Here is a 14,611-nt window from a genome sequence, read left to right as displayed (position 1 = left end):
GGAGTAATTCAGCTTTGCATCACAGGAAGAAATGACATTTTAAAATATATTAAAATAGAAAACACTTATTTTAAATGGTAATAATATTTCACAATATTAGGGGCAAACATTGAGGGACAAGCCAAAGTTTAATACTTAGGCTTAGGGTTCTGTTTAAATCACTAACATTAGGTATGATGAACAGTAAAAGCAAGTACCGCTATCTATATTAATATATACTGATTTACCATGGCTGGAAACTATATTATAGACTCCATATCAGATCAGACTGTTTTATTTAGAGTCCGCAAGCTCTCATGTCATTGTCTGGTCCGTCTGTTGTAAAATAACTGAACACAATCAATCCATTTTACTTCAAATGTCATGAAAGATTGAAACGGGATTAAATTTGGCCTTTAAACACAGACTCTTGTCTTATCTGATTGGAAGAATGTACATAAAGTGTCTAAACTCTTATTTATGAGTGTAAGATGAAAGCTGTATCAAAAGTTTAACAGGTCGTCGCTCCAGATATCCACACAATTGCTGGCATTATCCTGAAATCTGAGTTTATGATGTGAGTGATCGTATGGCCTGTGGTCCAGAGTAAAATATATTTAACTTTACAACTCTTTTTTTTTTTGCTTCCAAGTGCACATAAAGTGCATTTGTGGGCTAAATTTGCAAAGCCCTGTTCAAAAGCTTTAGCTTGAGATATATTCATTACGGCTGAAATCTAATTGTGTAAAATGAAATAATGCAATAGCTGTTTAATGAAGACTAAGTAGAAAATTAGATCAACTTTGACCTTACCCGAACTAATAATACACGGTTTGAAGAGCGACAAAGAAACGTTTGTGTCCACGTTCTCTTCAAGTCAGTGTCATTTATGTGTGTGTGTGTGTGTGTGTGTAGAATCTAAACAGCATCCATGTAAATGTTGGGACATACACAGAGTCTGATTGTGCCGTAACATGCGTGACAAGTTAAAGCAGCCATGGCCATCTCAAATAGTGTAAAAGCTTTCAGTCATCACAATGAGGCGCACACATCTACAGTAAGTATCACAGTAAGTTTGTTTATATACAGTTCTGTTCATACTACGCTCAACATTCTAGCTCCATTTCTACTCAGACGTCACTGAATTGACCTCAAATTCTGTTCAATTAAATGAAATGCACGTTGTTGCATTGCGTAGCTACTAGAAACAAAGGTTTAGTCACAAAACCTATAAATATCAGCTCATTGACAGTGTTATCAAAAAGAGGGTGAACTTTTCATATTTCAGACCTCTTCTCTGTTACGACTTAATCAAATGAATTGTAATATCCAGACATTTCTTTAAAGATTAATATACTGATTTTGCGATTTAAATTGGATCATTGTAATTTCCTTCCACAGACTGGACTCTCCACACTCTCTCCCGGGCCAAATTGATTAATCAGCACAGCCTGAGTTGAATTTGATGGTGGAGTAGAAGAACAGACGCTAGTACAAAGTGACCAGTGTGATTGAATGAAAGGCCTTGTCCGTCTGGCTGGAACAGAGGCTGATCTTCTGGGCTGTCATGGAGGAAATCACCTCTGATTTGTGGTGTATAATCAGTTAAGGTATTTTTGGGGTATGTTGGGAAATCGGTCACATACAACACGGCTGATACCGCAAGAGAGAGGTTTATTACACAACAGGTGCATCATCTACAGCTGGCCCACAGAGTATTTTAAGCCACATGTCTGAATGTCATTGCATTAGGTAACAAAACGTTAAACCAAGTGGCATCTGTGAAGGAATGCTATAAGAGCTTTTCTCAGAATTAACTTCAGTTTTCAAAGCCTTTTTTTTTTTTTTGCAACAATGCCAACTTGTTTTCATTTATCAGATTATTAATCAAAAATACTTGTTTTGATATTTTTTTTCTAATGCAGTGAAATTAATGAACATAGGCCTACACATTTATATAGAAGCCCATTTTTGCTTCAACAATAAAAAAAAACTCATAATTGACTTTATTTATAGTAATTATGATTTTATATTTCACAATTTTGAATGTGTCACAGTATGATCAATATCTCAATATAATAGCTCTCAATTAACTATTTCTCATCTCACATAATTGTGGCTTTATTCCACAAGTGCAACTTAATTTTTTGGAACTGTAACTAAAACAATGCAAACTCAATTATATTTAAAAATTTGAATTTATTTATAATAATAGTAACTTTTTCTCATTGCAATTTTATATTTCACAATTATAACTTTCTTGAAATGTGACTTCACAGCTCTCAATTTTCACTGTTTCTTATTATTATGACTTTATATCGTACAGTTGCGACTTTTTTCTCCCATAATTGACATTACTGTATATCTTACAGTTGTGACTTACAATTACCATTTCTCGTCATTTTAACTTAATTTATTGATTGCAATTTTATATTTCACAGTTATGAGTTTCATTTAAATATTTCATATTAATTTACTAAATTATATTCACAATCACAATATTATATTAAATATTCAAGATGGGACACTGACATCATACTCTGCTCTGAAATCTCACTGAATTTTTTGAGATGTTTAACTAAACTAATTTTGTCACAATTAAATAATGCACTTACTGACTCATAACTTTTCCAGTTCATAATTACTGGTTAAGGATTCCACTCACCAATACAATGTCTAAAATCAGTTTCTAATTTTAAAATCAGTTTCTGATCTCAAAATGTGACTATATCTCAAAATTTTAACTTCATTTCTCACATTTGTGACTTACTCTATCACACAGTATAACCTCCTGGTTATAAAATTTCTTATAAATCTCGCAGTTACTTTTTTATTTTATACTTTGAGGCAGAAATGGACTTCAATATTTTTAAGTGTCTAAATACTATTTGGGGAAACCAATATTTTGACAGTTTTGAACCAATGAGATTGATGTATGTTAAGTGTATTGATATCAATTATGCTTTATGAATGCTGAGTCATTTGTGCTAAACAACAATTCCTTTTCTAATTTCTTTCCTTCTTGAAGTTTGGCATTTTCACATGCCCAGAAGTCTTTTGAATTCCTATAAACCAGCGTAATGGCATTAACGGCTGTCAAATGTTGAGAATGTATCTTTCAAACCATGCCACCGCAATGACGAACAATAACACTCTCCATTGGAGGGAATCCCACATTCTTGAGGGGCTTTCGCTTTTTGTTTCTCATCTTTTTTTTATCTCAGCTGAGAGTACTCGGGTGACGTTAATATGAGACGATGCTTCTCTTTTCATCACTGCAGGGTGCTCCTCAAACCAAAAGCCTGACTTTAAGACCTATTAGGTTATTAAGTGGCTGATATGGCACACCTAGGTATGGGAAAACCACCAAAGTCAATCCTGTACCGCGCTGTAGTGAGGTGGAGGGTGTTCATCTGAGTATGTTAGGTTTGTAGTGAACCGTTACAAGGTATTTTAGCTCATCGCATGTTGGCAATTTGGACTTTGGAACATTTGGACAATTGAGTTTAGCCTGTTGTGTGCGTGAGCAGAGCTAATTGCACGTGATACGCAAGGACAACCCGAGTTAAGACCACGAAAGCACTGTAAACGCACATGCTTTTATTTACACACAAACACACACTTTGACAAGCCATGCACAACACCAAGACTAAAAATATGTAATACCTTGCGTTCTCTGCTCAAAAATGTTTTAATGTTCCCCTTCCCATCTGTAGATATGAATGTAATGCTTTAAATAAATGATAAAGAGAGAGATTTTTTTTTTTTTTTTTTGACATGTATTGAAATTTATAGAAGCATGTTTGGACATCATAGTAGTATTAAAGTATTTGTTTATTTATGTTTTTGTATGTCCAAAATATATAAAGTCCAAAAACCTAAGAAGCCATTTTTGTTTTCAAAATGTTATGTAAAAATGCACATGATCTTATGGCTGATGTCACATTAGTCTAGGACACTTTAGAAGCCGAAAATATGAAGCGTAAAATGGCCCGTCACTATACCACACGCAACACCAATGATACAATTATGTGAATTAAATTATCTAGATTGAATTTACTTTGTCAAATGTAGCATAACACTGACACATTATATATGTTTTTTTATTATTATACAGCTAGTTTGTAATGCGATTTTTCATTACAGTTTAATTTGATGCAACACAGGAAAGATTTGACGGATAAAAAAACTTTCTCTGTTCCCTGAAGTTTGCATATATTGGCACTTTCTCCAAAATAATACACTTTATATAACAATAACAATAACAAACAATATCTCAATCTACTCTGATTCTAGTATAGAAAGCATTAAATGCTGAATTGACTTACCGGACCGTACCAGTTATATTCCAGCATTTTGATTTTACGAATAAGTATCGCTCTTAAAAGCCAAACTGTCGCTCTCTATGGCACAACAATCTCACACATTACTTGTGTAGCCTCATCTGCGGGGACCTCTGAGCCATCGACACACACCCCGAGCCCGTTTAGCACTCCTAAGCTTACGACCTGTTGATAATGAACCTGAACCCATTATTTTGAGTCAATGAATTGAAAGAAATGGGGCAAGGAATGAAAGCCACAGGGCCAATTACTGACACTCTTTGATGTATTATTCTCCCTCGCTCACTCAAATGGCTCTGCACATTTTGTCTTCATCCTCTGGTTTTCATTAATTCTTGTGTTGGGGTCAGAGTTCGGCTGGCTAATTGTGCAGACGGTCCAGCTTTGAGAATGGCAGCGATTCTCCAAAAGCTGACACCCTCTCTGGCTGTGCTCAGATACCTTGCATTATGCCAATTAATCCAATTCTTTGATATTTTTTTCTTTCTCTCTTTCTTGTTCAACCTCTCTTTCTACCTCTTCTTTTGTAATGTATCATCTCAGAGTTATTGGGGGTCTTGGACTGACTGGGAGTTTGTTAGGTCAACTACAGTAACTAATAGTTTAGTGTGGTGACACATGAAGAGCTTTATTTTACATACTGTATAACAACTCATAACCTACTGGGGAATGTTTAGGGAATTTATTTATTTATGTATACTTTTTTTTTTTTTTTTAAATCAGGTCTTTTACAGAAATCTCAAATTTGACTACATATTCATAGCAAAAATTGCTGTTCGGGAGGGCAACTTGGGGAAACATTGTTAATAATAAAGTATTAATTTCACTACATTTCATATGAATATTTAATATTTTTATAGGAATATTGTTTATATTTAATATTATTCACTCTTATTTTAATTAATAATATAATATGATCTAATATTTTATAATTTACTTTTATATTCCCAATATTATATTGAATACTGAAATTGAGCTATTTACAAACAAACAAATGTAAATAAATATATATTTTTTTTATAAATAAAATACTAAAATACTTAAAGTAATATAACTACTGTTTCATAACTTTCCTAGTTTTACATCCATAATTACTGGACAAGGATTTCATTTACCATGAAATAAATAATACATTTTAATATCTTTGAGCTGAGCATGAATAGAATCATAAATAGAAATCCTTCATTATTAATTAAAAACATTTAAAATATCCCTGATATTTCTAGATTTGTAAAAAAAAAACAAGAAACTCAAAACATTTTAGGAGTGAGTTTAGATTTTAGATTTCATCACACCTGCACCCTAAAAAAAATGCTGGGTTAAATGCAACCCAGCGCTGGGTAAAATATGGACAAACCCAGCAATTCGGTTGTTTTCAACCAACAGTTGGGTTGAATGTTTAACCCAACCTTCTGTGCAGTAACCCAACTGCTGGGTCAAAACAACCGAATTGCTGGGTTTGTCCATATTTTACCCAGCGCTGGGTTGCATTTAACCCAGCATTTTTTAGAGTGTGGGTCATAAAGGACAACAGAATCATTTAAATTTCCAGTCAGGTGCAATTCAAGATGCAGAGAGAACTGATGAACCAGTAAATGTGTTCTTCGTGTGCAGTTGTTGTATTTTTTAAATCAGATTTGTGGTCTAAACATGCGAATCACTGGCAAATAACACCAAATGTCTTTTCACACTATGCTTGACCCTGGGTTAATGTGTTGACTTGCCACTTTTAATTAGGGTCTAAGCCATGTTTCACAATTGTAATTTTGAAAGGTGTTTATCAAGGGGAATAAATCGGCTAAAAACATACCTCTTCCATCTTTATTTGACCCTCTAACTCTTCTAATTATATTCTTTAAAAAAAACTGTCCCTTTTAGACTTTGGCTTGTTTTCTTGAGAAAAAAAACTAATACTAGCTTCTCTAATCTTTCTATATTCTATCTATCGGTTTTCTTTTTATTTATTATATAATTTAAAAAAAAAACTTGCTACGTGTACTGCGTTAAGCTAACTGAGACTTGTTATAGCACTTGCGTATCATTGCTCTTTTGTTGATTTTGATTGCTTCCATCGTCCTCATTTGTAAGTCGCTTTGGATAAAAGCGTCTGCTAAATGACTAAATGTAAACGGGGGTTGAGCAATGCAGTGTAACATGGAACAAGATAACCTCCATATTTCCATTCTCACTGTTTTTTAATGTATGTAGCCTTGAAACTACATGGCTTTTCCACGGTGTGAGCCAATTGATCACACATATTAGTATGCCTTCACACCTATGAAAGTGGCCTTTCTTCACACCAGGATAGTTGACGTTAAATGATTTGTATGGCATCTTCCATGTCGATCAGTACAGATCCCAGTTTCTCTCATCTTGCATAAGACCTTTTCAAGTTATATGTAAGCAAATGGATTTAATTACTACAATAAAAAGCCTGTTGGGGGCCTGTGGAGAAACCCACTCACTGACAACACAGAGGATTCCACAAGGATTTGGAAAACAAAAGAAATATTATTCTAGAGATTAACTTTCCTCAATGGGACGAATAGAGTAATCTGAATGAGATTAGGAAATGCTAATGACGTTCTCCTCAGATCTTGATTGGCATTTATCTGACTTCCTATAGGAAGCATTGGCCGTCTTTACCGGCTAATACCTAGCCACTTTCCTGCCTTTGACGTAAACTGAAGAATGTATACAAAAATGGAAGATTTATCACCACTTTATAGTTTTATTTAACTGATTCCACAGAATAATTCTACTTTTTTTTATTTTATATTATTTTATTTTATTATCTTCATGGTCTATTATTCTCACAAGTGACTTGCACATCCTAACTGGAGACGAACTCCTGTGTCTCTTTCAGCCATTTTGTTCAAAAGATGCCAGCAACTAATCAGTGTGGCCGAGCCATGACTCTGAGACGTCGGCCTGGGGGTTTTGCGAGGGCCCCTGGTGATACACCATATTAAGGGCCACAGTGGCCCTATTTGATACACGTCTCCCCATCAAACACAGACATAGACTCACTCTGATCAGAAGCCAAAGGTCAGTCTGGACAGACAGATAGTATCTTTGAAGAGTCTAGTTCTCTTGCCTTTTACCGTTTAATCAATACGATCAAACCAATTCTGTGTAGTTGAAAATCACATGCAAGATCCGTCTCATAACAACAGACAATAATGCCACTGTTTTATAATCATGTTAAAGATTATAATCACGTTTTGTTATAATAATTGATAATTTTATTATTATTATTTATTAATAATAATAATAAAATATTATTAGAATTTAAAATAAATTATTGCTATTATTATTATTATATTGATATAGCCCTTTTAATGCTCAAAATGTTTTTTTTTCTTCTGCAAAGCTCCAATAAATGGAATTGAAAAATTCAGTGTTTTAAACAATCCCTTACGTGCGAGATTAAGAATAAATAATTAGAAAAAATGAAATTACAGAAATCCCAGAAGGACTGGGATTTTTTTCATACTCTGGGGACATTTTCATGAAAACTGTTTTCCCACATGTCCTCCTATATTGCCATTACCACAATACCACAAAAAAACAGTACTGTAATGTAAAATTAAATTTAAAAATTAATTTAAATTAAAACCAATGCTGTTTATACATCATGGTGTTAGGTCTATTTATTCAACTTTTTTTTAATGTGATCTGCATGTTTTTGTCAGACTCACCCATTAAGACATGATCTCCTGCTCACATTCGCACTAAAGCACAAACAGCAAAGTGGAAGTACACATTCTGAAGTTTTATTTTACTATCACACTCTAAAAAATGCTGTTTTTTTTTTTGTTTTTTTACCCAAATGCTGGGTTCAGCTTGTTGGGTCATTTTATTGGGTTATTTTTTACCCAGGTGCTGGGTAGTTTTTCTGTAACTAAGTTGCTGGGTCATTTTTAACACTGGGTTATTTTTTTCTACCCAACCACTGGGTTGAGCCTGTCTCTGATGAAACAACCCAGCTGCTGAGTTACAGTCAGAGCACGGGCTTTTTGAGGTCTCTACAGGAAAGAGCGGTTCTCAGCGCCACCGATTTGGTGCAGTTCTTCAGCGAAATAAAGGTTTGTATACATTTTATTTAATTTATAAAGTCTTTACTGTGCTGTAAATGATATTATTTTTAACAACGCAACATAAGGATGAGGTGTCAGGCTTCACCCCTGTTATGGCTATGAAAGTGGCCTTTCTTCGCACCAGGATAGTTGACGTTAAATGATGCATGATTCGCATGATGGAAACGCCTTTATGCCTTGCATAACATGAATGGATTTTATTTGTTATAAAACTGAATATACAGTGGGTACGGAAAGTATTCAGACCCCCTTAAATTTTTCACTCTTTGTTATATTGCAGCCATTTGCTAAAATCATTTAAGTTAATTTTTTTTCCTCATTAATGTACACACAGCACCCCATATTGACAGAAAAACACAGAATTGTTGACATCTTTGCAGATTTATTAAAAAAGAAAAACTGAAAAATGCTCAGTATTTAGTAGAAGCACCCTTTTGATCTAATACAGCCATGAGTCTTTTTGGGAAAGATGCAACAAGGTTTTCACACCTGGATTTGGGGATCCTCTCCAGAGCTGGCCGTCCGGCCAAACTGAGCTATCGGGGGAGAAGAGCCTTGGTGAGAGAGGTAAAGAAGAACCCAAAGATCACTGTGGCTGAGCTCCAGAGATGCAGTCGGGAGATGGGAGAAAGTTGTAGAAAGTCAACCATCACTGCAGCCCTCCACCAGTCGGGGCTTTATGGCAGAGTGGCCTGACGGAAGCCTCTCCTCAGTGCAAGACACATGAAAGCCTGCATGGAGTTTGCTAAAAAACACCTGAAGGACTCCGAGATGGTGAGAAATAAGATTCTCTGGTCTGATGAGACCAAGATAGAACTTTTTGGCCTTAATTCTAAGCGGTATGTGTGGAGAAAACCAGGCACTGCTCATCACCTGTCCAATACAGTCCCAACAGTGAAGCATGGTGGTGGCAGCATCATGCTGTGGGGGTGTTTTTCAGCTGCAGGGACAGGACGACTGGTTGCAATCGAGGGAAAGATGAATGCGGTCAAGTACAGGGATATCCTGGATGAAAACCTTCTCCAGAGTGCTCAGGACCTCAGACTGGAACTAAGGTTTACCTTCCAACAAGACAATGACCCTAAGCACACAGCTAAAATAACGAAGGAGTGGCTTCTCAACAACTCTGTGACTGTTCTTGAATGGCCCAGCCAGAGCCCTGACTTAAACCCAATTGAGCATCTCTGGAGAGACCTAAAAATGGCTGTCCACCAACGTTTACCATCCAACCTGACAGAACTGGAGTGGATCTGCAAGAGGGAATGGCAGAGGATCCCCAAATCCATGTGTGAAAAACTTGTTGCATCTTTCCCAATAAGACTCATGGCTGTATTAGATCAAAAGTGTGCTTCTACTAAATACTGAGCAAAGTGTCTGAATACTTAGGACCATGTGATGTTTCAGTTTTTCTTTTTTAATAAATCTGCAAAAATGTCAACAATTCTGTGTTTTTCTGTCAATATGGGGTGCTGTGTGTACATTAATGAGGAAAAAAAATTAACTTAAATGATTTTAGCAAATGGCTGCAATATAACAAAGAGTGAAAAATTTAAGGGGGTCTGAATACTTTCCGTACCCACTGTAATTTAATTTGATGTTAAAATATGTTCTCTAATCTCAGTACTGTTTGTTTTTGGGCAGGTTTTGGAGTCAGTCACGGTATCTTTCAGCTACGAGTGAAACGCAAGGCGGCGGTTTGAAGATAGCAGTTCCCCCGCGAACAGCAGCCCTTCACCGGCTCAGATTTCGGCGACACACCGGCACGCGAATTAGCACTATTTCTGTGAAAAGTAATTACAGAGAACGGTTGAATACACTTAAATTAAAATGCTACTTTTAAATGTTAAATTTTTTATGCATGAATGTTGAACGAGTTTAAAAGTATGTAATATTGTAAACTATGCTGTATTCACCCAAATAAATTCAATTTCAAAAAGTCTTGTATTTTGTCCATGTGTTCTTGCTTAATATAATAAATGTTCATCTTTTGATTATTGCTGTTGCCTCTAGTAATTCTGTGATTTATTTATTTTTTTTTAATTTCCAGCCCATTTTAAGGCAGCAATATAATAATTTTTAAACAATAGTTGACTTAAATAAAACAACCCAGCATGTTGGGTAAAAACATTAACCCAACCAGCTGGGTCAAAATAACCCAGCATGTGTTCTGTCCAATATTTACCCAGCGCTGGGTTGCCAAATAACCCAAGTTGGGTTGTTTTTAATCCAGCGTTTTTTAGAGTGCAGGATTTTATTAAAAATGAAAATGTAAAAAGTAAAACCTTTACTGCTTGTAATAATCCCTGCGCACCTAAATAGACCCCCTCCCTCTTAACGTCCTGTCTAGCCCTCTGGCCAGATCAGGCCCCACAGGTGCCCCAGGGCACAGCGCTCTGCCCCGCTCAAGGCTAAAAGCCTACACTAGCATATATTCCATGCACTGAACCTTTTTCCTTTGAATCCTATTAGTGGCTGAACTTGGTTTAACTGAAAAAGACTGCCGACTTCACTCAATTAGGCCTAATAGGATTACAGGGCTGGTATGGGCCGGGCGGTTTAAATAAGACAGGAATTTTGGCAGACACCTGCTACATGTACTGCATTCATCTTATAAAGGAGAGTACGCTTGCTTGTTAATGTGGCTTGCACATGCCAGGACTTCAGTCGCCATCTTTGTTGAAGCAAGAATGAAGCTTGTGGTAAAATGACCGATCACTTGTTTCAGGCCTTACTTGACGCCAGTGCATCTGGTATTCAGGCATTTTACAGGCATCTAAGCATGTGTGTAACATGTAGTTAATAAAATCTTTATTATCATTAAAATTCATAATCATTATATATTTAATATTATGTATTCTATTATTTTATATTGTTCTAATACAATATTTAATTAGGGCTGTGGAATTAATGCATTAATTTGTTGCAACTACAGTAGTCAACATTTGAAGTGGATCAAAAAAGTTCATCAAAGTTGTCCTAAGACAAGAACGCATTTCTTGGTTTTAGCTTTGATGAAAGGTTTTGATCCACTTCAAATGTTAACTACTGTAATTTGGAGGAAAAAAAATAACGCATTTAAATAATTAATGCATTTAACACACCCGCCTAGACCTGTACGTCATCTGACATTGCATGCAGTTGCTGATGAACATGCATGTTGACTGACTTGTGTGATGCAAATGTGATATTGATTTTACACAATAGTTCAATAAACAATGAGTTAATATTGTGTTAAATTTTAGACACAATATTGTCTGCTTAATTTCGCCAATAAAAATAGTTCCAAACAATTGCGCAGCAGAATTTTGCTCACATTTCTGAGAGTACTTCTGCTCAGAGTCCGTCATTTCTAGAAAGGGAGAACAGTGACGATATTGGACTGAGTTACTCAGCTGTCCTGGAAAAACCCCATCTCGTGTTGCAATTGATTACAGGCTGTTTGTCATAATCAATGCTGCTAATTCGGTTTCCTCTCACTGCTGATTCACAATGATTGGGTAGAAGTGGATTTTTATGTTCATCTTCCTCTGCTTTTATTTCCATCATTCCTTTGTTCCATCTGTCTTTCCTTCTTTTCATCCTTTTCTTCTTGTCCTGGACGATTGAGTTCATCGGAGGTGGTTTTTGTGATGTGTTTATAAATGCCACCATGTTTCTCTAGTGCTGCGCTTCACCCACCCTGCTTTAGCAATACTTGTTCATTGCAAAATAGATTTCATACCGAGTGAGTGCATAAGTATCAGTTTTATTTGCATATCAATGCAAATATGCAGTTCTATAAATGCATAATGCCAAATTGGTTACTTTTTGGTAGTATAAACATACACTTAAAATGGCACATGCAGACGTTGAATAAGCTGACACAACACCAATAAATGCATTTATATAAATTAGTAGCAAAATACATAATTAGCAAAAAAGTAGGTGTTTAGGTTGCAGTGAAACTGATTTAGTGGCCATTTTTTTCTTGCGTATTGTGACGCACATCTCCGTGAAGCGCGTTATCAAAAAAAGAATATAATGTAGGATGAGGACAAGTGTCATTTTAGAATATACTATTGTAGTTTTTGTTAATATTTTGATTTTCTTTTTTATTTATATTTTCTCTTTTCATTTTAATTTCAGTTAAAGTTTTAGTAATTTTGTAGTGTTTTTTTTTGTCTTTTATATTAGTTTATTCTATTTTATTTAAATATGTCTATATAGTTTTTTATAGTTTATTTTATAGTTTTTATAGAAATGAGTAAAAAAAATGAAAAATGTTTTAAACATTTTATTTTTTATTTCAGTTAATGTCTATTTCAAGTAATTAATTTTTGTGTGTATGTGTACTTGTTTATGCTACATTGTAAGGACCAAATGTCCCCACAAGGATAGTAAAACCTGACATTTTTGACATTGTGGGGACCGGCCTGCGGTCCCCACGAGGGAAAGAAATTATTAAAAATAGTAAATGATGTTTATCTGAAAGTGTAACGATGCAAACAGGTTTTCTGTAAGGGGTAGGTTTAGGGGATAGAAAATATCGTTTGATCAGTATAAAAGTAATAGAAGTCTATGGAAAGTCCCCACAATTCACAGAAACAAACGTGTGTGTGTGTTTTTAGTTAAAGATAATAACCCTGGCAGGGACTCACCATTGGATTCTATTGATCACAAAAAATGAAACATGCACTGATAAATCGTTCACAATAACATGCATTTAAAAAATAGGGTGAATTTTAATTTCATGCCAACTTTAAACCATGTATGATATTTCATGAAAGTTTCTGACAGCCATTTACAGGGCCATACATGCTGATGGTTTATTCAGCATCATCACAGAGCACTAGCACTATGTTTCCAGTCATCTGCTGTGGCTTTTACAGATATCTGTTACGAACACCCATGCTAATCTACGCTACACAACTGTCTGTCCCATTATACATCTGTTGACCTTGCCTCCTCCTGCCAGTCCAGTGGCTCGCAGGATGTCAGACAGAATTTAGGTCTGAGCCAGATGGGGTGGGTGGTCCCTCTCACAGTCTGCTTTGGTCCTATTAGTCAGTCAGGATCCAAACAGCACCCCCCACATCTCCGTCTCCCTATAACACATCTTCCCATAACCCCTCAGCTCCACGACTTGCCTCTGACACACTTGAGATAAACCTTATAGACAGGGGGCGTGTAGATACACACTTATAGATCTGTGACTTCTTGAGTGAAAGTGTGTGTGTACGTCTGCCGTAGCCTCAAGGGCCCGCACACTTCAGAGAGACGAGACTCCTTCCTCCAAACACAGGTAGTGCTGCAGTGTTTGAAATACACAGCCCCACACCAAAACACACACACACACACTTTAACACATGAAAGGCCTCTTATGGACCAGAGCAAACACAAGGGAGCTTTGATGTGCTCCAGCCTCTTCTATTCCCTTTCTATCCCCTAAAAATGACTGTTGCTTTGCTTTTCCGTCTGAAAACCTGATTTCGAGCTTTCTTCTTCTGACAGTTTTTAAAAGTGCAGCTGAAGTGTGTTTTTCTTTTGTCTGATCAATTTAAGCAGATCATAACTCATTGACAAATTATCACAAATTAGATGTATTATTATTATTAGATTTTTTTGTTAAAATTTTTATATATAAAGTTACTTGTGATAAAATAGAAATATTTTATTTGATTCAACAAAAAAATTTATTACACATAAACATTTAGGCTACAACGGCCTAACATAAACTATGCAACATAAAAAGATAATTTGAGAAGCATCTCAGTATTGTTTGTTCATACAATGAAAGTCATTGGTAACCAAAACAGCTTTGTTACCAACAGTCTTCAAAGTACCTTCCTTTATGTTCCGCAAAAGAAAGTTTTGAAACGACATGAGGAACATGAGAGTAAATGATGACAGAAGTTAAATTTTTGGGTTAAAACGCGGATTCATTCAGAAACTAAACACCGCTGTGTTGCTCGGAAACGCATAACAGTTCTGCTGTGGCTTTAAAGGTAATATATTCTTTGCAAAATTTAGCAAAAACACATAATATTGTGTTTAAAATATAACACAATATAAACTTCTTATTTACTGAACTGTTGTATAAAATCACATTTAAACTCGTGATATTCGGGTCAAAATCAGCACTCGTGTAATACCTTACTGCTCTCCCTGCTCGTGTGATATAGTATGATATAAATATGAGACAAAAACACA

The 14,611-nt window shown here is 35.5% G+C and overlaps 1 protein-coding gene across 2 annotated transcripts in view; it reads right to left on the bottom strand.

The window, feature by feature from the left end:
* The window catches only part of LOC107725982 (transcription factor EC-like), a 51,676-nt gene that overhangs the window by 22,190 nt on the left and 14,875 nt on the right, over positions 1-14,611 (bottom strand). Inside the window, exon 1 of one of the 2 annotated variants that reach the window (XM_016535422.1) lies at positions 4,308-4,452. The exons of the other annotated variant lie outside the window; for it this stretch is intronic. Within the exon in view, the coding sequence (XP_016390908.1) occupies positions 4,308-4,334 (27 nt within the window). The 5' untranslated portion in view covers positions 4,335-4,452. Of the gene's footprint in view, positions 1-4,307; positions 4,453-14,611 lie in introns of those variants that run through there. 2 annotated transcript variants of the gene reach the window in all.

The sequence above is a fragment of the Sinocyclocheilus rhinocerous genome, unplaced genomic scaffold (assembly GCF_001515625.1).
Source record: "Sinocyclocheilus rhinocerous isolate Xijiao unplaced genomic scaffold, SAMN03320098_v1.1 scaffold395, whole genome shotgun sequence".
Classification (NCBI taxonomy): Eukaryota; Metazoa; Chordata; class Actinopteri; order Cypriniformes; family Cyprinidae; genus Sinocyclocheilus; species Sinocyclocheilus rhinocerous.
The sequence above is the reverse complement of the archived record's forward strand: the minus strand, read 5'-3'. Positions and strand labels throughout refer to the sequence as shown.